This window comes from Rhea americana, unplaced genomic scaffold (genome assembly GCF_003343005.1).
Source record: "Rhea americana isolate MKP2758 unplaced genomic scaffold, rheAme1 scaffold_82, whole genome shotgun sequence".
Lineage (NCBI taxonomy): Eukaryota > Metazoa > Chordata > Aves > Rheiformes > Rheidae > Rhea > Rhea americana.
Genome location: NW_028187001.1, coordinates 755,123 through 778,729, shown reverse-complemented (window position 1 = coordinate 778,729; position 23,607 = coordinate 755,123). Strand labels below are relative to the sequence as shown.

The window sequence follows — 23,607 nt, the reverse complement described above, 5'->3', positions numbered from 1 at the left end:
ATGCTCTTCTTACTTAATTAGAACTAATTAGTTCTTCCTAAAGTAGAACTGTCAATACAGATTTCTTTGGGCTTCCATAGTACCCTACAGAACTACCAAAAGATCCAAAGAAGTTATTTMTTACAGCTATCTGTCATGTCTTTTTTAGGCTAAAGGGTTGTTTTGTTGATTTTAAAATTTGTTCTATTATTCTCATTGAATGTCCACTTTTAGAATAAAGCCATAGATGGAAAGAACACGTTTTATTGAAAGAACATCTATCGCTTCAAGCAGCCAGTGCAATTTCATATAAAGTAAGAGAAAGCCCAAGTCAACACAGTGACTTAAAACCCTCTTTATAGTACCCCACACAACAATAGCCATAGAAACTAACAAAGCAGTTTTCATTTGGGAGCACAGATATGCTTTTGAGAGAGCTTGAACACAGCCATTAGAGACAAATCAGTTAWCCCAGGTGATGAAATAAAAAGGCAATCGAAAAGCCTGTTCCTGCTTCATCTTTTGTTTTCCAGAGGTCTGAAATATATTATGCTTATCTATAATACTTATAATTTCGAGAGAATGGGGAAAATTCTTTGATATGTTAAAATATAATCAAGAATGATTTTTCCAAATTAGCCTACCCCAATGTGTTGATTTTTTCCTTAAGATCGTCAGGTTTTGCATCTAATAATAATAAAAAACCCCCTCAATATAACTGTCCTTAGATAAAACTGTTGTTTCCACTACAAAAGTAGTTGGCCCCACTTCTAGTTGTAAGATAAACTTTTGATTTTCTTTGATATCACCTCAGGCATGCAAAAACAGTGAGACTTTGAACCTCTGTAAATAATGTAATAATGAACGCCATTAGTGCCAGTGTGAATGGGGTTGCTGGAACACCTATTCAGATGGTTCAGAGCTATCCCATRGTATAACTCTGGAAGTAGAGATGATGAATAAAGAACTATCTTGTCCAGTAAAACTTAATACAGTATGTTAAACATTGAACCTAAGAACAGGATAGACAAAATGTTTGCTATGAAAACACATGCTCTTTTGAGCACACATTGTTACTTTCTAGGATTATAGTCATTGCTATCTCTTAAACGTCTATAAAGCTAAGATTAATTGCTAATCTACAAGGAGAGGGAAAGAAAAAAAAAAAAAAAAGAAAAAAGGTTGTATAGTGACAATTTATCTAATCAAATCTTACTTTGTGAATTCTGTCTGAAGTCTAAAATGTGCTGGCCTTACAAACTGAAAGTTTAATGTACCGTGAAAAAAATATATACATAAAGTAATTTTGTCTTTGTTGATGTCAGCTCATGTGACTGCCCTCCCCTCTGTAACATTAGTGTGTGCTACGCAAAGTCTTGACGAGTGGCTGAAAACTATGCTTCCATAGGTAAGTAAACAAAACCTGAAAATATTAAGAACTGAAGACAGGGRAAAAATGTTGATGGGTCACCGTATGCTTTTTGATGACAGAAATAAAATTCTTACACAAATAAAATACAAAGCACAGTGCTGCCAATTTCAATTTAAAAACACAAAGATACCTGTCATTATTTTTTTAAGCTTAAGTATGTTTTTCCATATCTTGTGTAATGTTTAAAACATGTTTAGATTTACCAGGATAATGTGTATTTGTACTGTGTGGATTTGCATTATTCTTGCCATGGTAGTGTTTACAYACCAGTACCAGGTGATCTCTTTAATCATGGTTAGCCCTCTGCCTAGGAATTTAAAATTATTTCACATTTGTCTTGAATATCTCTTCACAGCTTCTATCATGTAACAGAATAGGGGCCATTACCATAATTGATCCCTACTCATATTAAGCACCTATAGACTAACAAAAGAATGAAAGCCTCAGAAGGCATAATTATTATTAAAAAAAATAAATATTCAAGAATGTGTATTTCTTCACATTTATTTTGTAATTGTATTTTTCTAAAACAGTAAAGTAGAAAAATGTTCATCTGATCCATTATACAAACAAAATAGCAACATAGTAATAAGAATACTGAAAACGTRAAAGCACCAAAACATTAAAATATTCATACTGGCAAAGACTCTAGGAATATTTCTCAGAATTCTACAGTAAAGTGCTAATCAATCCTGTCAAATTAAGGAATAAGCACCTTAACAGAATGGTTACTAAGTGTTATCTAAATGTTACAAATTACTGTGTTACTTAACAACATGATAACAATTCACTTTGTTAAAAGCATAGAATTTGAACTGCATGCACAGGAAAATAATTTAAACAAAAGCTTCATAGTAAACAGTGGAAAATGAGTTGCAATTCATTAAGAAAGTAAAATAGTGAGAAGCAAACTGAAGAGAAATGAGATCAGTGAAAAATTTAAAAAATATTAATATGGTAAAATGATGTATAAATTAAGAAAGGACAGAACACTGTGCACCAAACTCCATAGACTTGTTTTTTACATAGTAACTTTTCARTCATCATATTGAATGATATGCTGCTTTGTTAATTTTTCTATTTCCTAGAAATAATGTTACATCTACAATACATTGAAGAGATACTCTCAGCAAAAAGACAGATGCAATGTATGACCTTTATTTCCTGCAATAATCTCTTCTCAACTATTAAAGTTGACAGAGCAAAACTAAACAATCTACTATGCAAGTCTACTTGTGGTGAAAATTAGTTCTAATAAAAAAATATTTTTAAGTTTTAGACATTYCCAAGAGTGAAAAATTTAAATGTATGAAAGATATCAGTCTTTTTTAAAGTATTTATCATTTTAATATACATATTTACAGCAATGAGTACAAAGAATCCTTGTTAGAATAAATTCTCACTAGCTTCATAGACCATTTCAACAATACTTTCAGAGAAACGTCAGATACAACACTTTTATATTCCTTCAACAATATTAAGTTTTCCTGACTTGACTTGCTTTTTCATATATTCATCGATGATWTAAGCATATTGCACACCTCAGAAAAAGTTCTTAATATTGATTAATTATTAGTCTTTTTATGAGCTATAAATAGGTCATCAGAAATCAACTGCTACWCTTTTTCTGGAGTTCGACTAAGAGTTGCTTAAAAACAAGAAAAAACAATAAGGAAAGTCTAATAGATGAAAGCATAACAGGAACAGTGYCTCAACATAAATATTTAATCAATATCTTTGGAATCAAAAAAGGGTTGTTGTCCAGGTCAATATGACTGCATGCATGGTATTTGGTAGACAACATTTATAATAATTTTGCATTCAGAAAAAGCACAAGGAATATAAACAAATGAATACAGTGATCCTGAACTCTCAAAATGATAATTACCAACATTATTAATATATGCTATGTTCACATACCTAGGTTATATGAAAAAGCTGCCTGTACTATGTAATCTCTGTAAATTTTCCTGAATGAACAGGTTATCCTTTATAAACCCTAAGCAGACTTCTTTCATCTTCTATGACAGCAATTCAGAATGTAACCATGAGTATGATGAAAAAATTAAATATATAGTATTTAAAATATTTGAACAAAACAGAGAAAGTACTAYGCAGTTTTAAATTATGCTGTTATTTGGTTGCTCCTTCCTCCTCCCAGTTCAGTAGTATTTATTAAGTTATACAGTGAAAACAGCTCCCAGGTCTAACACCCTTCTCATGCCCCTTACGAAGTGTCAAGTTTCAGTAATTTATTTTGTTGACCATTCATTTCTTCTTTTTTTCTGCAAATTGTATCACCATTCAGTGTTGTGGGCTCATAAATCTCATTTTGGCTGTTCCAGAATCTGAGAGCAGCACTGGAACCTTTTTCACTTCAAACTGATCTTGACAGGCAGCACATGCAGGACAAAGCAACATTTTTTAGCTTCTCTGGGTGTACATCAGGTAGAAACAGAAGGCAACAGTAGTAACTGATAGTAATGATAAAACCACTAACAACTGCTGGAACCACAGGCAGCGATCAATCTGCTCTTGAAGTCTTTTATTAATTTGCAGTAAATGAGTTAGCTGAAAATAAGAATAGTTGCATTAAATTAGAATCACTGCAAATGAAAGTACTGTTTAAAGCTATTCAGTTACARTAACTGCAAGAACAGTTATACTGCAAGCACTGTTATAGTACACAAATCATTGCTCTTAGTGATGCACTTTTCTATCACTGCCTACTTCAATATTCTGTTCTGCTAAAGAAACTTAGAATTTTCATGGACAATCTATATTGCCTGTATCAAGCAAGAACTTCTTTTTATTAGGAAGAAAAAAAAATGCTAAGTCTCACTAATACTTGAGATATGTAATATACACAAGAGGAATGAAAATATTGATTGAAAGTAGTAGTGTTCTATTAAACCATTAACATTCAATAAAATGATTAAATCACTGACTTATTTACTTTCAAGTGCCAAATTTTTCCAACAGTAAAATTTACAAAGTACCAAGGAAGCTTAGTACAAAAAAAAAATCTTTTTGTCTGTATCATATTTTATGATTTTGCTCAGCATAAAGGAGTACATTATTACCTGTATATGTAAATCTTCATTGGTTTTCGCAGGAATATTGAATGCATTCTCTTTTAATGTCAAAGTAGAAGGCTTACTGCTTTCCACAACATGACACCTGAGCCTGTGAAAGGGAGGGGAAAAAAAGCAGTGTTTTCCCCAAATCAAAAATTGAATGCAACTTTGAAAAATTAATACGGAAAGTAAACTGTCCAACCATTTGCTACATGCACTTTTATCATCTCTTTTGGTTGACTGATTTTATAAATGATGATTACAATGATAGTCCGAAAAGCCTTCTTCAGTCCATCAACTATATTTTGATAATGTTTGATATATAAAGTCAAATCAAAATGACCTTAATGCTCAAATATACCTTTATTATTTAAAATTCATAACACAKGATCTGTTGAGATATTTAATCAAATCTTTACTACCAGAAATGCAAAAATTAATTCAACAGTAAACAAAATCTAAGGGTTTTCTTTCAATTTTAAATCTTGCTAACAGTATTGTCCTCCCACTTCATTTCTTGTATAGTTGAGTAAGCAAGAATAGACTCTGAGATCATAATTAAACATACTGGAATCCAAAGCAATTTATAAAAATAAAGTAGAAGCTCCTCTGATAACGTGCAAGGCAATTAGTGTGGGAATTCTTTTATTTACTGAACAAATAGTTAAATTCTGTAGCATTTGGGTATTTTGAGGATGAAAAACACTAAAACTTTTCTGGTAATGAAAAGCTRAAAAGGACAAATGCATGTAATAAAATCTAGAGTAGATTCTTCAGAGAAAGCAGTTGCACGTATAATCTTAGGGAGACAGTAATAATATTCTCCATTACTTTTAATTTAGGTTTAATAAAAAGTACAGATCAGTTCTGCATTTATCAGTAATGTATGTACATGACATACTGCTACATTAAGCACGTCTGAGAAATCTAATTTTCTCAAACATTCGTTTAGATGGGCTTTTAGACATATATTATTTCAGATGATAAATACAATCAAATAATTTTTCTCAAAAACTTTTCCCTACAGTTTCACAGTATCTCTAAAAAAGGAGGAAAAAAAGGCAAAAAAAACCTTCAAAAAACCCCAATATTTATTCAAAGARGCTCAAGCTTCTTTGAGCTTTGAAGCTCACACTTTATAAACCAGAATGTGCAAAGGTATGYAAGTCCCTCTAAACATGGCAATTATTTCCATAAGTGCACAAAGATAATTAAAACTTGCCTCCACATTTTTATGTACAATTTTTTTTCCTCTCCTTAAGAACTTTGGAAGAATAAGATTAAAAAAAAAAAGTGATAGAACAGTCTAAAGTTAAAAYGTGGTTAAATATCCCTTTTTAAAGATAGAACAGCCTCTTGATATCATGGCTGTAAGAATTCTAGATGAAAAACTATTGCAATGAATTAAAACTTTTTCTAGAAACATGCAGTGATACAGCTAGTTGTGAAATAGATCTGAATAAATATGCTTGTTGCTCTTCTCTTAAAAGTGTGYATTCACTATCCTGGAGATATTTTTCCACCAACAAATAAGGAAAACACACATTAACTYGATAGGCTTCACAGAGAGCTACAAAATTACAGTTTTCTTTTAGAGATTTTTTTTATTTATTTATTYTAATATCAGCAGCTTTGCATATGGTAATTGCTCTTTTTCTTGCTTGTTTCTTTTTAGAAAACTCAAGGGGCACATCCTCATTCAAAAAAAATCTAATTTCCATCTGTATTGTCACATCCATTCACATTTTTCCATTTAACTGTTAATCAGCACAATTAAACTACAATAAAAAGACCATATGCAGAATATCATGACATTTTACACATAAAAAGAATCCCTCTAATCAGTTAAAACACAGAGGAGGTAGCAGTGATATGCCTCTGTCACTAAAGTACAATTTGTTTTGGAAAATCTTTTACTGGTTTTGATATGTAAGTACCATAAATCAGAATACACAATATGGCTAAAAAAGCTTGTTAATGAAAACCATTTGCTTACCTATGTTCCATCACTTTGGTTCTAGGGACCTCTTTCCAAAACTGTGTCAGTTCTGATACACCTGCTCCAGAACATTGGTCCATTTCTGCTGCCATTATAAGGAAACGATCCTGCAGAGAAGCTGCAAATCCTACCCTCAAAGAGGGGGGCAAAGGGGAGGGAGGCAACAGTGTGTTTGGATAATTAATGTTAAAGAGTATACGGAAGCATTTTTGAACATAAGTGCTCTAAGATGGGAGCTTTAGTATAGAATATCAGACACTGACTTACAGGAAATAAAAATAACTAAATTGTTTCCTTACTCTCAACAATTTTYATTACAATTTGCCTTAACAAAGGCAATTGCTTCTTTTAACAGAACTAGCTTCATCTCAATGATTTACGGGGAACCTACAATTCTGTAAGAAAAAATTATTTTCTAGCAAATTTTCCTGCCCTTAAAACTACTAAGAAAGCCTGCTTTACTACAGATAAACTATTAATGTAATACACTACAATTGGGATAGTTGTCACTATGATTTTTTTTTAGACAAGAAACAGAATGGGTTAAAGACAACACCTGCTTGTGCGTAAGTGGAATAATAWATCAGTACAGACAGCTACTCCATCAGCCAGTAAAGTGGAACCAAACAGAGTATTAGCTGCAAGGTCCCGCTTGCCTCTCCTTTGGTGAGGTACCAGTCTGGCTGTCTCACCTCTATCCAGTTATGGATAGTTATGGTTTTCACAGTACTTGCTACCCTTCTTTTGTGTATGGCTAATGCTGGTGAAGGATTCAAAAGTGCTTTGAAAGARAACTAACTTTTTAAAAAAATCACTTCAGTTCCTTAGAAAATAAAGCTAGAAATAATTTATATTACATCAATTTTTCTTATTATGTATAGTAACAATGAAGTATAATATCAACTCTACTAAAAGTGGTAAGGATCATATTAATGACCCRTATAAAATAAAGTTAATTGTGTATATTTGAAAATGTGGCAGGCTGTTGGCGTTCAAGATTTAATACACTTGACAAGAGATGTGTACCAAATACGAGCCCTCATAAAACACTGCTCCACAATACACTATCAAATGAATATTCAGGAAACACATCTGAAATAGAAATAATCCTGACACACATTTCTATGTAGAGCAACACAGGGCTATTCACAATCAGAGATGAGAAATGAAAACAGAAATTACATCAGCTTTGACAGTGCAGAAAGCGTGAGTTACAAATCCATAGAAATGCAGTTTGAAACACGTTCTCTTACAAATGGTAATACTTTCATATATYCACCACACCTTTCCTACAACAGCCACGAAGATATGGGTGTCAGATATCTTATTACCCAACAAGAACACACAAACATTAATATCTAGAAGAGTCAGCCTCTTCCTAAAACTTGTTCAGACTTCTTAAAAATTCTACTGGAAGATTTTCCTTACCACCATGAAGAGAYACCATTATGTCTAATGATGCACCAGGTTCACAGCTGCTGTTACTGGGTTTAACTCTGTATTTTTCAGGAGCAGTTGTTCTCACCTATAAACCAAATATATTAAGCAAGCATGTTAATACACACAAAAACTGTGACTATTTCTTTTTAGCCATTGCAGAAAAGAGAATGTGAAAGTAAGTATTCTCAGAAGTCCAAAAACCTTAACTAAGTATTGTTTAGGATACAGTGATAACATACAGTCTTTAAGATGCTTTGTAAGTAAAAATATTTTGTAAAAAGACACTATAATTTCATTTCTATCCCTCTGTCAACCACTTTCATCCTTCCTTTTCTGGCATATATTATTTTCTCCTTTTTATATAAAATTAAGAATAGAGTAACTGTCAAAATTATTGATTTGAAAATACACAAATTTATTTATTCTTGTAGAGAACACAGAAAATGTGGTAGAAAATCAAATGAAGATTAAGTAAATTCAGTATTTTTGAAACAAAACATTACATTCACTCCTTTGAGAATCTGCATCACTATGGAACATTAATAATTTGTTTAGAGGATTTATAAAGGAAAATAAGTTCTAAAGAGATCACTTTTCAAAGATCAACATTTTCTTTCTATGGAAGACTTAGATTATTATGAAAAAACTAACCACCTTCATAGCTCTATTCCAGTCAATGATCCAAAATATTTGCAATTGTGATTAGACCCCTTATGATGGTACATGGTATGTACAAATTCACACCAAGGTTTCTTTGATCTGCTTCAAACACCATAACATAAGAAAAAAAAATAATGAAACCTAAAAAAAAAGGTTTCATAGTATTTTTTCTCCTTCCCCCAAATTATACAAGAAAAAAACACACATTTAGCAAAGTAATTCAGTCAACACACAAAATGTTTACCTTAAAAGCCACCACATTTTTAGTCACGTTTGTCAGCACTATCAAACATTTTCTCTCTCCAGTTTCTTTGGATCCAAAATATAGTTCTTCTGCTGGGCTAACAAAAATTTAAAAAGAATTGGTTTATTCAAATGATCTTTACAACATAGAATAAACTTCTMCACACCTAATAAAAATATAAAATACAATACTTTCAACCCAACAACTACAGTTAGTTTTTCATTAAAACATCATGAAAATAAAATTCAGRTTTTTTGTGGTGAAGCTTGGGGTTGACTCATGATCACAAGTGAACTTAGCTGCATCAGCAGATTAGGCTACTGCTGTTTACTTCTCACATCAAGGAGTGTGACCACCTGGCATAGCAAGAATAGCCGATAGCTTAAATACTTGCCCTTCGGCCACATTTTACAATTAAAGGAAAGCATAATTAATATTCTAATATGGTAGGTTATACACTGTCACAGCCAAGAAGCAATTTTCATCTCACTCAACTATCCCTGTAGTGGGTACAGTACAAACRTAAGAGGAACAGGCAGGTGTTTGGGAGTAGTAATCTTTCCAGCTGCTATAGCTAGATGCACTTGTACTTATGAGTCAGACTTCACAGATTTCAGGAGACACATGCAGGGCTCCACAACAGAATTTAAAGTTTTGTCTTTTTTTAATGTTCTTGTGCAATTTAAAAATTCATGCATACAAACTTTTAAAATGATATCACAGTAGCACAACTCATCTTGGAATAAGCGTTCAAATGAAAACTACTATGCTGAAAGCAGGGCATGCTCACACCTCACAAGCTGAAAGAAAAACTTAAGTAACAGGGAAAGAACTGTTTTCTTTTAATAAGTCTTCCTAAGGGTACRTAAAGAATTGCCATTATTTTTGACAAAGAATCTTTTCCAAAGAATAAGCATAACCTTACTTATATTGTGGGGTTTTTTTTCTCCTTCTCTCCATTTTTAGAATGTTCTCCCTCAAAGGATCTCCTTTCATAATACCAATACCTCTTCCTTATCCCTCATTTAATTGAACAAAACAAGACATTAGCAGAGAAGAAAAATACTTGGGGCTTTAAGGCAAGCCTGAAGGCAGGGGGGAGCAACTACATTTTATAATGAACTACACAGTTTGCCCAACAGTATTTCTTTTTTGTGGGGAGGTAGGAATAACTGTGCTAAGACAGGCAGGCAGTAACAAGCTGATGGGTTTAAACAAAATTAATTGGTTAACTGTATCCTCTTGTCTCAAATCCTTTCTCCCCTGTTCCCAAATTCAACTTCAGTAATCAACAAGTAAAGAAAGAAATGATCGCAAYTATTAGGTACTTGATATATCAATACTACACTATTGCAACGGGAATATTATACAAGTTGCAAAACAAAGCATGAATGATACTGGAAAATGTTAAAAATAATGTCAAAAATAATGTCAAAAATGAGCAAGAAAAAAAAAGAGCTCTAGGAAAAGGAAGTTGTGGCAGAACTAGTAAAGCCTGATATTTCTTGTTATACTCCAAACTGTGGCAATAGACTTTTCTTTTTAAAAAAAAAAAAAAAAAAAAAAAAAGACTTAAGGGCCAGCTTTGTAGGTACACTGTCCATCAAGTCAAACAATAGCATAGTATAATGCATATGTATATACAGGGGAGTAAGCATTTCCACTTGTACTAAGAATTCTGGTCTTCAGGACAATATAACATGAGCTAGTTTTCTGTCAGACAGTGCAAGTGAACAGTTACACCTCTTTGCTCTCTTAAATTTATTCATTTACCTTTCTATAAAATATTGGTCTTCCTGATAGATATGCATGGAAAATGCAGTAGCGGTCTAAACTAGGGTGAGACAGATAAGCRAGTATGGCCATAAGTGTGAGAAACAGAAGAGGACAACTTTGAAAACGTTCAGCTTATTTTTTCGCTTGGGTCATATGAGAGCGCCAAAAGCAGCAAGTAGCACTAGGCAAGGAATATTTGTGTAGTGGTGGGAGAGGGTGGAGGAGGCCTCAACCGAGCCTTTGCAGCAGCAGCAATCCCAGGAGGCACAGAACAGTTACTGATTCTTGGCAACTTCTGTGGTAGCAGCACTGCTGTGCCTCAGCTTCCTTTCAGTCTCTGCTGCTCCTCTCACATGGCAGTGCCAGTATCAGCAAAAATACAAGCTAGTCATGCTGGCAGAGCTTGTACTCTAGTTCATGTCTCATATTTGATATAGGTGCCTGTGCTGGGAGGACAGCTGGTTATCTGATTGTAAACTGCATCAGAATTCAAGGCCCAAAGAGATTCCAGGAAATCAAAATTAATTCTAGCTTCTACAGAGTTAGAGTGTTTATAAAGAACAACTGCAGGTAGCATACTTTCTCATGAGTTTTTGTAAGGAATGAACAGCAGGGACAACAGAGACACTAGTATTTTATTTTCCATGACAGCAAAACTACAGTATCAGCACCTCTATACTCGATTAAATTTATTCTTCCTTATAATTCACATAAATGCCAACACTTCTATTCTAGTGGTAGGGCTTAAAAGAAAAGTACCTTTAAAAATAAATTTTAAAAAGACATCAATGCAAGGAAATAGCTTCTTTTGTTATAGGGAGAAAAATGGAAAATATCCCATATCTGACTTATTTCTTCAAAGAAAAACTAAGTAGAAGTCCATGGATTTTAGAAATCTTTATAAAGCAAATCTGCAATCTGTCTTTGTCCTGCCATATAGGAAATCATACAGGACTATATGAAGGAAGGTTTGGCACACAAAGGACAATAAAGCTAATTTTCATTTCAAAACCAGAAACATTTCACACACGTAAAATATTTTAAATACTAATGAACAGGTCATTATTCAAATTCATTCCAAATCTAATTTAGTCAGCACTTATGAAGTTAGCTCACCTAAGAAATTATCTATAAATTAGATATTTTCTTCATTCATCTAATAGCAAACTGGAAATGAAAATAAAAGTTAACACCTAAATCAATTGCTAAACAAACATTTTGACCTGAAAGGGCAGTGGAAAGAAAAAAAAGATATTGGTTAAATCATTTTTCTTCAGATTTCCTGATACAAAGGAGATTAACGTATGGTAAGATGTATGAATCCTCAATGACAAAATCTTCTGAGTAGACGTGCTGTTTATACACAGCACTTCCCACACTAAAAGAGTCGTACCCTTTTAAATTTGGATTTATTGGTGCAAATTACTGGCATAGACATTTAAGCCACCTTAACTTAAAAAAAAAAAATTAAAAAAAAAATCATCAGAGAGCTGTCTTAGTAAATAATCATTTAAAATTTTTTAGCTTAAGCAGCCAGATCTAAACCACTAAGTATTCTCATTACTGATATACATTGAATCAACTAAAATAAATGAGTTTCCCAGAATAAATGAAATACATCCCTATTAATTAGCACAAAGCATGCCAATGGGTATGTCAAAAAATTCATTAAAAGCAACCCACTCAAATCCAGAAAATTGTTTATGGGCTTTGACGAAACTCTTAAAAGGATGTTTATAAATATTGTTTGTTTTCTCTAACACTCGGGGAAAAAAAAAAAGTCTCCCTTAAATTGTAACTAGTTCTATAATCAAGTGTTCAAAGCATATTGTGAAAAAACATTAGAAAGGAAGATTACCTGATATGTAATAAAGGTCCTTTAAAAGTGGTTAGTGCTTTCTTTGCATTTTTTGGTTTGTAATCTGTTTTGTCAGTTTCCTCTGATTTGGGAATTTGTTCTATAGAATTCATCTGAGTAAAAATGACAGTTATAAAGATTAAGTAGAAACCTGGGTCATACATGTTAAAGTCATGCAGGTATTTCATCAGCAAATAACATGAGGCAGCTCATTATAACAATATGTATATTAAAGATCAAGCTTAATATGTATTTGCTGAAGCTGCTCGACATCCAAGCATAAAATGTTTTTGCATTAGAAGTTACATTATATATTAAGCATGCGTAAAACACAACTTTTCTACTTTTTTTGCAGGTATTTTCTGATGCCCGAGATGGTTATTTTWAAAAGCACCAAGCCCATAAGTTATACTACTTCAAATATTTCAATTTACGAAGCACTGATGTTATTTTACTTATTCTTCCACTGCAAAACAGAATCAGACACTCCAATACAATCATTACACCACTGAACAAACAAACAACAATTCAGCACCTCATTGCATTTCAGTTTTTAAATATAGCTTCATTACTTTTTAGATTGAATTCTAAGGTATTGACAAAGAGAAAAAAAAATGCTGATTGAATCCAAAACTGCAGATACTTTAGAGGCCCTGAGGCTTTCTTTTTCTACTAGATTAAGAAAACATACCTGTCAACAGGCCTGAATATCCATCATATAATTCCAGAATTCTGATTTTTAATGAAATGCAAAACAACAAGGAGAAAAAAAAATAGAGAAGACTGAAAGAATCAGTGGCATGATGGCTCAAAGATCAGCTAGCTAAATAGTTTGCTTAGCCTTACTTTTATTCCAGTTAAAATACAGGCAGAAGGCCTGAAGAGAATTCAGTTTATGTAAATTTGAAGTAAGGGAATGAAAGAAATTTAAGATTTTGTGAAAGAGAGGTCTTGCAAAAACAAATCACACACACAACAACTTAATTTCATTCTTTATAATAATAGTTTTATAGAAAGTTTGGGATTCAAATACAGTGCACCAGTACTGTGTTTGGTTTTATTTACATAACTCTGATGAAAATTACCATCGGTGAAAATATTAGAGTACACAATAGAAGGTGGAATTCCTCTGGACAAATGCCATTTTCTGCAGGACAGGTGTTTACAGTCAACTTTATTACTCATTGCTCCTTCTACTCTGTGGGAAAGACATAGGCACTTCTATGGGATGAGAGGAGGCATACATGTATAAAATAAATGAGGTAAGTTTTCAGTGATGATAAAAGTCCACATTAAAGACTGCCAGTGCAATAAATAACAATGAAGGCAATGAAATCTCACAAATCTATTCCTTTGGATCCTGATTATTTATATTTAGACAYAGTTAATATGAAAATAGTACAAAATAGTTAATTTGAAAATAGGAAGTGCCAACTATTTCAAGAGAACAAGAGACTGTTTCCTGAAAAAATATATTCTGAAAAAGACACAAGATTAAAGTGGCAAACAATGGTATGCTTGTTGTGGAAGAAAGGGCAAATATTAATCTCAAACTTGTGAAGAGAAGATTGTTTTAGTTCTACTCTCCACTCACTAATCTACTTACAAAAATTGTATCAAAAATGAGATATAGTCCAAAATTTTAAAAGTACATTAAAGATGCCACATTCCTTAGAAGTAACGGATACATGACAAGTTTAAATGTCAATTGTTTAGTTGACTGAAAAGACTTGATTAGCAGTTTGATTACACTGTATTACAGAGAAGATACCATAAACTAAACCAATATTTTTAACACTTAGAAGAAAAGGAAAAAGATGACATGAGTGTTATATAATTCTTCCTTTTGGACTTAAAATCAGCAAAATTACATTATCCACTGGCTGACTAAGTTTCAAAGAACAGCTCAGCTATTTAAAGTAATATGCATGTTTCAAATTATTCTGGCAAAGAATTAAAACAGGAAATGAAACTGAAAATGTAATATTCAGCTATTACATTCCACTGAGCTAAAGTTTTRTGATTCATATTCCAAAATTAATTATGGGTTTAAGAGATGAATTTCAGATTTTTCCTGCTATTTTCAAGAATAACCCCACTGACTATATTGCATATTCCTTAATATCACACCACTGCAAGAAGATTCTATTATCAATACAGGATTGAGAGATTATGGATAAAATTTCTCCTGAGACTAAATAACTACTTTTATATGTTAATATTTTAAAAATAGTTTAAAAAATTAAATTCCAGAAATAATAAATATTCAGTATTCATTTTACATATTCAGAAGCATGAAGCTGGTCTTAACAGCAAAATCTGTTCAAAGAAAGATGTAAGGTCAGAACTGCAAATATAATTCAGTTCTACTGAGTACTTATTTCAAACTGAAACAAAAACAAAATACAAAGTAAAAGTCTGAGAAGAAACAGAAATAATATGCATCCTGTCCCACCTGGTAGACATATAATTAGTTTTGCCTCAACTTTGAGAATTAGATACCTTTTTTGTATTAAGATTTTGCTCTTCATTGGGATCCCCAGCCTCCTTGGTGTCTGCATCTATTTCTTCTTTACTTTCATGCTCATCTTCACTAGTGATGGGCCCATTTTCACACAAAGGAGTTTGAAAATCATCATCAACCAATGGAGGATAACTATACTTGAAAGAATCCTAAAAAATAAGGAGATTTTTAAAGGAATATATTTTGGAGGATGAAAAACACATGGTATATTTTAAAATTAAAATACTATCAATTAATATTTTGTTTTACATAATTGTACACTGAATTCATATATTTTAAGATTAGTCCACATGCAGAAGCACTACCTATAGTTTTGATTTTACCATCACTAAGAGAAAAAATAAAGACAGTCACCTAATAAAACCACTGAATTATAACTCCTGTCATTACTTACTGATTCACAGTTAGACTGCAAAATTTGGTTTGTCAGAAACCAGCATTCACAGCCTTAGCTCTGAAGTTTTGCTACCATTGTTAGGTTTTAAAACAAATTTCCTAGAACTAACAGCTGTTTCTAAAGAATATTCTGAAGAAAAAGTAAAGAATTTCAGCTGTTCTTTGTATTTTAGGTTAGTAATAGCTACAGTTTTTTAAAAAATAATCCTTCAAGTTTAGTCTATTATTTAGACTCTTAACATACCCTGTATCTCATATCCTTCCATAAAAAGATTTATTTTTTTTAAAGCAGAAACAAGTTGGAATAGCAAATCAATTTAAAGACTATGTTCAAGATGCTTAAGTAATGTAGGACATCCTCACTGCTTCTAGAGTGTGTGTGTGTATATATGTATATATATATATATATATATATATATATAAAATGTATGTATGTATGTATTTTATGTTTAACAGAGCTCTGTTCCTGCTACAATTTCAAGCAGTTTTAAACTCTGAGTGAACTAACTGTTTAGCTTTTCCAGTGGAAGGGGTGGGGGGAAATAATATAGTCTTGATTCCTGTGAAGCTAGACTCAAGCCACACTTGCAGTACCTAAACTATGCCACCAGAAAGGAGCTAAAGAATAGTGTTTCAACAGTGTTCTCCACAAGCAGGTTTGTCTTCCCAGAAAGCAACAAGAACGTGATCTTACAGAAAACACACAACTAGGACTCTCAAAGAAACCTTAAATAAAGAACATACTTCCCGCTAATCTCTGATCAAGACCTGAATTCTCTTCCTGTCCTTCAGGCTAAGCAACATCCATGGATCTTTACGCAGAAGATGAAAGGAACAGATATTCAGTGTTTTATTAAGGGTCTAAGGGACAATCTAAGTATCAGTAAGGGACAGATTCACTGTTAGAAGAAAAGATTCCAGATTCTTAGAAACACTATGGTACACTTGTGGAATATCGAGATCCTCCAGYTGCAAACACAAGGCAGAGATAACCAAGTTCCCTTTAACCAAACTAGTAGAGAGCTTTTTTTGTCCAACTTCAGCATATAATCAAGAACATACAACAAAGCAAGCTTAATAGACACTAATTTTGCTGCACAGCTCACATGGGCACATTAATGCATCGTGTTGAATAACTTCTACAACTGAACAGAATCTCATCACTGGGATAACCTGAAGTTCCACGCTTCCTAAATCACAATTTTCTGGTTTCAATGACTTGGGGTTACCTGTTAACAGGTTCAAAATCTTAGTCAGCTAAACACCATAGATTTTTTTTCAATGCTTGATGCACTCATTCTACAGACCAACAGCTTTCTTTCAAAGGGGATGCAGAGATCTCATATCACTATGTTTGGCAATATAAAGCATTGTATTGGTATTTTCTAGGATTATGTGTTCACAGCAGCTGTGAAATCACACACAAAATGCCCAATGATGTCTTAATTTAGGGCAACTCACCTATAAAAAGATGCTTCTGAGGAAACATGAGCCATGAACTACTAACTTAGACAAAAAATTCTGGTGAAAAGTACAGCATTAYAGTTGTATGTATTTTTCAGCAATGGAAGGAACCTTGGATTTATCAAGGATGAACTGCCTACCCCACAAGGTTAAACTGTGCAAACACACAATCTAAAACCTTATTGCATGTACATGTATTCAATATTGCACAAGATGTTATTGAAGACCCTAGGTAACAAACTTCCCTGGCTAGCCAGAAAAAACTAATGTTTGAAGAACTAGTTGGACTATTCTAGCATCAACATTTGTACTGTGTCTTATAGAAGATGGACTATAACCGACAGGAAGGAAAACATTTACTAAGTATACATATGTYATTAAACAAAAAGGATTAGGGAATGACTTTTGAACATCTGACCCTAGTTTTCCAGACTGCTTTATCATTAACTCACTCTTAGATCTCTTTTGGGCAGCTCCAGCTAGTTCTCCTAGCAGAACAAACCTGCTATGAAGAGAGGGAGTTCTACACAGTGTGGACAAGAACCACTCAGAGACAGACACATAGTATGTAGCCCCTCTTAATTACCAATATGAAAATAGCCACAGCCAACACCGATTAGGGGGGCGCAGGGTTTCATGGAATTTACATAAGTTTATACTCTAAGTCTTGTAAATCCAAGTTTTTGTTTTGGTTTGGTTTTTTTCCCTCCCATAATTAGTTTTAATGTTTTTGCTATCTGGAGACACATTTGCCCACTAGTTGTACAAAAAAGAGTAAATTATTTCCTCCTTTCTCAGCTAGGTAACAGTTGATTAAAGAACTTTCATGGTAACTCCCAGAAAGCTAATGAAAGCAACCCTGAACCCAAGTAAGCCAAAACAAAGATATTTGACTAAGCTATGGAAGCATAAAAGATACATATAGAGAGATGCAGAACAGTTTTGTTGATCTGGAATCATCATTCAAACACAGTTCGACACTGCAAATTTCTAAAACTGATTTAATTCCAAAATTGGTCTCTATCAATCATTCTTCTTGGACATAAGGGTTCTAGAGCACATTTTTTGTATTTCCCTAAAGTAACTAGCTAAATGACCTATTCTACTAGCTGTTTACATCTGGCATAACCTGGCTTTTCCAGGGTAGAGCCCAACAAGAGACACAGAAGAAAGCAAAGAAGGAAAAGAATCTAACTTATAGCTACAGAGTACAATCTAAGGACAGATGTGCTTTGCTCTTCACCTGTGTCAAGCTAGCTGCAAATCTGATMGTCTTTTCCTAAATGAGGGAGAAAGACAGAAAGAAATCAGAGAAAGAAAAAAATGCTTGAGTGGAAAGAATGAGAGTTTGTAAAAATTAAATATAGCCACAAAAAGTCTACCTTGACAACAGAACTGGTAAATTTGCTCTTTCTTTTTCAGAGACTCCAGTTGCCTCAACAAGAGCCAAGATTAACCACACCATGAAAAAAATGCATCCTAAGAAAAGGTCAGTAAGTTTTCTTTCTTCTGGTCACTGAAGACTCATTATTTAGGAAAAAACATACCTAGTAGTTCAAAATACAGGGCTTCCAATATGCGGATGAAATTCTTACTCTAAAATTGTTGATACGCTTAGAATTTTTGTAAAGTAAATGAATTCATATTCTGCTAATTTCCTTCTGTTGCAGCAGCTTATCACAAGTTTGGATAAACTGCTCCAAGGTTTGGAACTTATGTTCTTCAAAGATGGGCAACATGAAGGTAGTTTGGCTAAGTATCATTAAATGGCTATAAGACCCTTCAAAATCAAGGTAGGATAAAGCATAACTTGAAGACTGTAAATATAACTCAAAGACTGTATGCTTAACCATTTACTTCAAGAAGACAGTAGCAAAGCCACAAGATTCCTTCTTCAAAGAGGGACTCAGTTGTCAGGTAAGAGTATCAAAAACAGGATATATTTGACTGTAGGAATGCAGAAAAGAACTTTCCTCTCTATGGCAACAACACCACAATATACCCTGTAGCRGGAGATGGGCCCAGAAGCATTACTGAATTCCATTCCCAAGCCTTACTGAAGCTGCTCGAGCCACAATCAGTGGTTTCCTACATGGCAGCTCCTGAAAGTCAGAGATTTCAGCTTTCTGTAATGAGTTTTTACAGCAGCACAGAACTAGGGTGGCAATTTTCTAGGCAGGAAGATGCTATCATCTTTTCATCATGGGTTTCTTGCCCTAGTATCATAAAAACTTCTCTTTAAGGGTGATAGTTTCAGTCAAATAAAAACAACATAAYTTCATCTTTTTCTACTCCCAAAGTAAGTTTCATATGTTCTGGCTACCAGAACTCTACCTTGATTTCAAGTCAAAGGAACAAACTTCTCCTACTCAGGCTAAAGCAAAATCTTTTTCTCCATACTGTTAGCACTAAATATGACAAACATTTAGAAAAAAAACAGAAAAAAGAACAGTTAACAATTCCTCTGTGGTGGATAACACCACTCTATGGTGGGATTATACCATTACTGTATCCTGTCTAAAAATATTTTAAAGGAGAAAAATGGTTTTTTTTAAATTCTGTTGTAGAGATTATACAAACTACGGTTTATTAGCTTTGCAAAAAATGCAATCTGTTGTGCAAGACACTTGTGCTACTTTACTATTTAGATTGCACTAGAACAGGATTTAACTTCTAGCAAAGTGATACTGGATCATAGTATACTCTGGAACTCTAACATGTTCTTGGAAAAAAGAAATTCTGTGCTTTAAAATATATGGCCCAAGGGACAATAAAGGGAAGAAAATTGAAATATGATTGTCTTTACTGAATCATAGCTTTGGAACAGGATGAGAAATTTCAGAGGGCCTGGACATCTGTTTTCTGTTTGCAGAACTTCAGTGTCACAAGCCAACACATAACATCTCTAATCATCAAGCGAGTGGAAGGGGAAAGGGAAAGACTTCAACTGGAAATTGGGGGGGAGGAGAGTAGGAGGAGGACTGGTTCTCTGAAAAGTAAGTAACTTCCTATGACTTAAAAATGAATGATAAAAACAATCAACAAGAGATTTCTATACTTCTTTTGTATATAAGACTGCCAGACAACAAATTTTCATAAAGTTAACTCATTTTATATTAACATGAAAAGTTAACTCATTTTATGTTAACATGATTTACAAATTACTTTCTTGACATAACAGAAAATTTCAAGAAATTTCACATCCATGAAATGTCAAATCTCAACTCCACATAGGTAGTTTAAATAAGCATGTCTCAAGTCATTACAAAACTACCTTGAAATGTTGATGTACTTACAGTTCCACCCATGTGAGGTGGCAAATACTCTCCACTGATATAGTCCTGCACTTCATTCTTGTTTGTGAACTTTAACATGCTTATTGCATCTGGGCCAAGCCAGCCCTTCACAATTTTAAAAGCAGCTTAAAAAAAAAAAAAAAAAAAAAGTTATACACTGTACACTGTCAGGAAAATATTTTTTTCAATATTATGAGATTATGGTATACTGGTGTATGTTACAGAACGCTCAAATGAGCTACACGCCATAAAATATGGCAGGACCCACCCTGAAGCTATCTGTTGTATTGTGGACACAGTGCAAGAAAAAATACTTAAACAGAAAATATTTTATGGATATATTCTTTCCTACAGATGAATGCAAACAGTTCAGAATTTCACAGAAAGAGTATCTTTGATTTAACTACTGACAATTTCTTTGTCTTGGAACTTAGATCAGTAGCTGCAGAGAAGAAGCTATTGTGTTTCCAAATCTGAATGAGAGAAAAGTTGGGAGAATTATACACTTTCCCCATGTTGAAATGTTTTGCTGCTTTAAATGAGACTTGTTTAAGTCTATGGAGCATTTCCAAACACTGGTAACTTCTGTGTTAGTAAAAAATGTCATATACAGAAGAGAACATAGAGGTAATACAAAAATTTAAAAAATGTGTTTATCATGTGTGTTATATCTAAGGATAACAATCAAAGTATCAGAATATATGCACATAATAGTGTCCAGTGTCATGTATCTACCTTAAATTGCATAACCTAATTTTTGGCTGGCTGCAAATGTCCACCATTTGTTGATGTACCCCTAAATCAAAAACAGATCTAGCTTTGAAAGAATCACAGTTGGAAACATTCAAGGAATAGACTATTTATCAAAATCTTTTAAGCTTTAAATATAGTAGCTAAATATGATTTCAATCTATGCTTTGAAAAGGACTAAAGCATGACCCAACACACAACACTAGAAGGAAAAAACAAAAACATACCAAAAGCATGCAACCTAAAATTGAAAAATTTGAAGATGTCTGTTTAATATAAGTTTTACTATTTAACTATATTAAGAAAAAAAAGTATTTTTCTGTAGACTGACTTACCGYTCATTATCCACGGCATTTCAAAGATCACTATCTTTGCTGAAAATACAAAAGGAAATAAAATGAATACCAGATATTATGTATTTCTCTAATAGGAAGCACAGCAATAAAAGCCACGTAAAAAGCAAATACTAATTTTTAGAAGCCTCCATGTTTACTTCCCTGAAGAAGTGATCTTGGAAGAATTATTTAGAAACATGTACACACCTATTTCTATATAGAAGTATTAGATGTTTGCTTGGGAAATAGTCAACAAAATCACAAGTTACACTCCATTCTAGGGTACTACTTTTCAGAGATATGGTTATTAATATTTGCTCCAAATAAAGAAACAATGAGAATTTAYCTTGGCTGGCCTAGAAAAGGAACTGCTTACTAGAAAAGAAAGTTAAAAGGAGTATCCAGCACCACTTTTCTTCAGAGCTAAGTAAATAGCACAGCACTCTGTAAATCTGTATTTAAGTTGTCTTTTAGCAAAGAAGTTAGTACTCTGACTCAAAATATGCCCCAAAATATATTTTTGAATACATCAAAACAAACAAAAACACCACATTGCACTTGCTTTTGAAGTTTTGATCTAGAAGCTGAAATCTACTATTCAGAGTTTTAGTAGTTCCTGTACATAATTTCAACCTTCACAGACACATTTTGACTTAAAATTGTAATGCCTGAAAGATGAACTGGCAAAAATGATTCAATGTTTGTGTTTACAGAAGAAATTAACAGACAAGTGTACAGATTTTCCCAAGTACCCACACAAACATGCCTTATTCCTGTCCTTGAAGGAGTAGACCATTGCTCCCAAATAGTTTCTATAGCTATTTGTTCTTTTGTATCCTGAAGACTGCTACAGGATACTGATTGTCATACAAATTCCAGAACTTCCACCCAGTTAATGAGGGACAAAGGACAACACAGGCTACTAGATATGTATACTAATTTTTAATCTGTAAAACATGTCTTAAGACTATTCATATTTAATGAAAAAAGTTGATTGTGTATTTTGTAAATAAACATTATACTCAGAATTGTACCAATTCTTAGGAGTGCAAAAATACTCTGAATTTGTAATGTAAAAATGTTGCATGTAATTAGGCTGTTTCTAAAATCTAAACTGACCTTTTGGTCAAAATCCTAAGTTCTCAGGACATATCTTTCATTCATTTTTACAATGCACAAAGCGTGTGCAAAAAGACTATTTTAAAATACAGATATTAGTTTCCCTACAATCTGCAATATTATCAAGTACTTTTATTACACAAGTCTACAGTGCTTCAGGCATAAAATACAATACTTACTGAGGAAATTTGGATAATAATCTGTAAAACAGTTGACAATAAACCGAATAAAGTCCAAGTCCTAAAAGAAAAGTACAGAATAAATGCAGTGTAAATCAAAAACGTTAAAAATATAGGTTTAGTTAAGCTAAAGTATTTATTGAATAGTAACAGATATTTCTTATATTGACTGCTTCTACAAAGGAAACTTACAAAGGTAGAGAAAAACATGCTGATGGAGAATCTAAAGCTTGCCATAAGAACAGTAAAAATGAGGAACAGGTCATTAAACTGATGGAACCACACTACTGTAACATTTACAGATAGTACAGAGGGGAAAAGCAGTACAAGAGGATTACCTGAAAGCTTTATTAAAAGCTTCAGAAATTATAAACTAACTGAAAGCTTGGCTATCTTTAGAGACAGAAGGCAGCCTTTAATAGAAGCATTTATCTCACCCAAATGTTGCTTGTGCCAAATACAGTATCATCCATTTAAAAGTATAAACACAGTGATAGATTTCCAAGTAATGTTTAAAGTCTCCTGTGCTCTAGCAAGTATGCTGCTTTTATTTCTGCTATCTGTTCAGAAGTAGCAGTATCAGACAGAGGGAGGATGGATCCCTTATTTTGAATGAGTCTAGAATTAAAACTACAGGATTCAGCATACTATTCAATAACTGCATTAATTCCAATTACTTGAACTGCCTCAAAAAGACATGAGCTATCAGAATTAGCTGGCTGCATATCAATGAGAAAAGCTGACACAGTGGATGAGACTATACTAGCAATGGAACAAGCAAATGAAACACGCTCTGGAGAAGAACACAGAACTCCATATTCTTTTAAAATAAAGTTTATCACATATTCTGTTCTGCTATAAACAGCTGTTAAAAATATTTATGTACTCTGATAAAAAATACTAACTACAGAGCAAGACTGTACAATGGGAGACTTAAGAACAGCATTTGCTGAAACTGTCTCTCTAAAAGTTTCAAAGACAATGTAAAGAAATTCCTTCAGGGTATGTGCCATAAACTGCAAGATCAAATTGTGGTTCTGCAAACAGAAAATTATCTACTCCTTTCATGCTTGTTATAA

At 33.1% G+C, this 23,607-nt stretch overlaps 1 protein-coding gene across 1 annotated transcript in view; it reads right to left on the bottom strand.

The window, feature by feature from the left end:
- Positions 1–1,958: 1,958 nt before the first annotated feature.
- MOSPD2 (motile sperm domain containing 2) overlaps positions 1,959–23,607 on the bottom strand; it is a 39,009-nt gene continuing 17,360 nt past the window's right edge. The window contains exons 6-15 of the mRNA XM_085323112.1: positions 22,529–22,589; positions 21,231–21,269; positions 20,146–20,270; positions 14,968–15,138; positions 12,466–12,578; positions 8,832–8,928; positions 7,916–8,012; positions 6,485–6,614; positions 4,495–4,597; positions 1,959–3,982 (exon numbers count right to left, since the gene is read on the bottom strand). Of these exons, the coding sequence (XP_085179238.1) occupies positions 3,836–3,982; positions 4,495–4,597; positions 6,485–6,614; positions 7,916–8,012; positions 8,832–8,928; positions 12,466–12,578; positions 14,968–15,138; positions 20,146–20,270; positions 21,231–21,269; positions 22,529–22,589 (1,083 nt within the window). The 3' untranslated portion in view covers positions 1,959–3,835. The remainder of the gene's footprint in view (positions 3,983–4,494; positions 4,598–6,484; positions 6,615–7,915; positions 8,013–8,831; positions 8,929–12,465; positions 12,579–14,967; positions 15,139–20,145; positions 20,271–21,230; positions 21,270–22,528; positions 22,590–23,607) is intronic.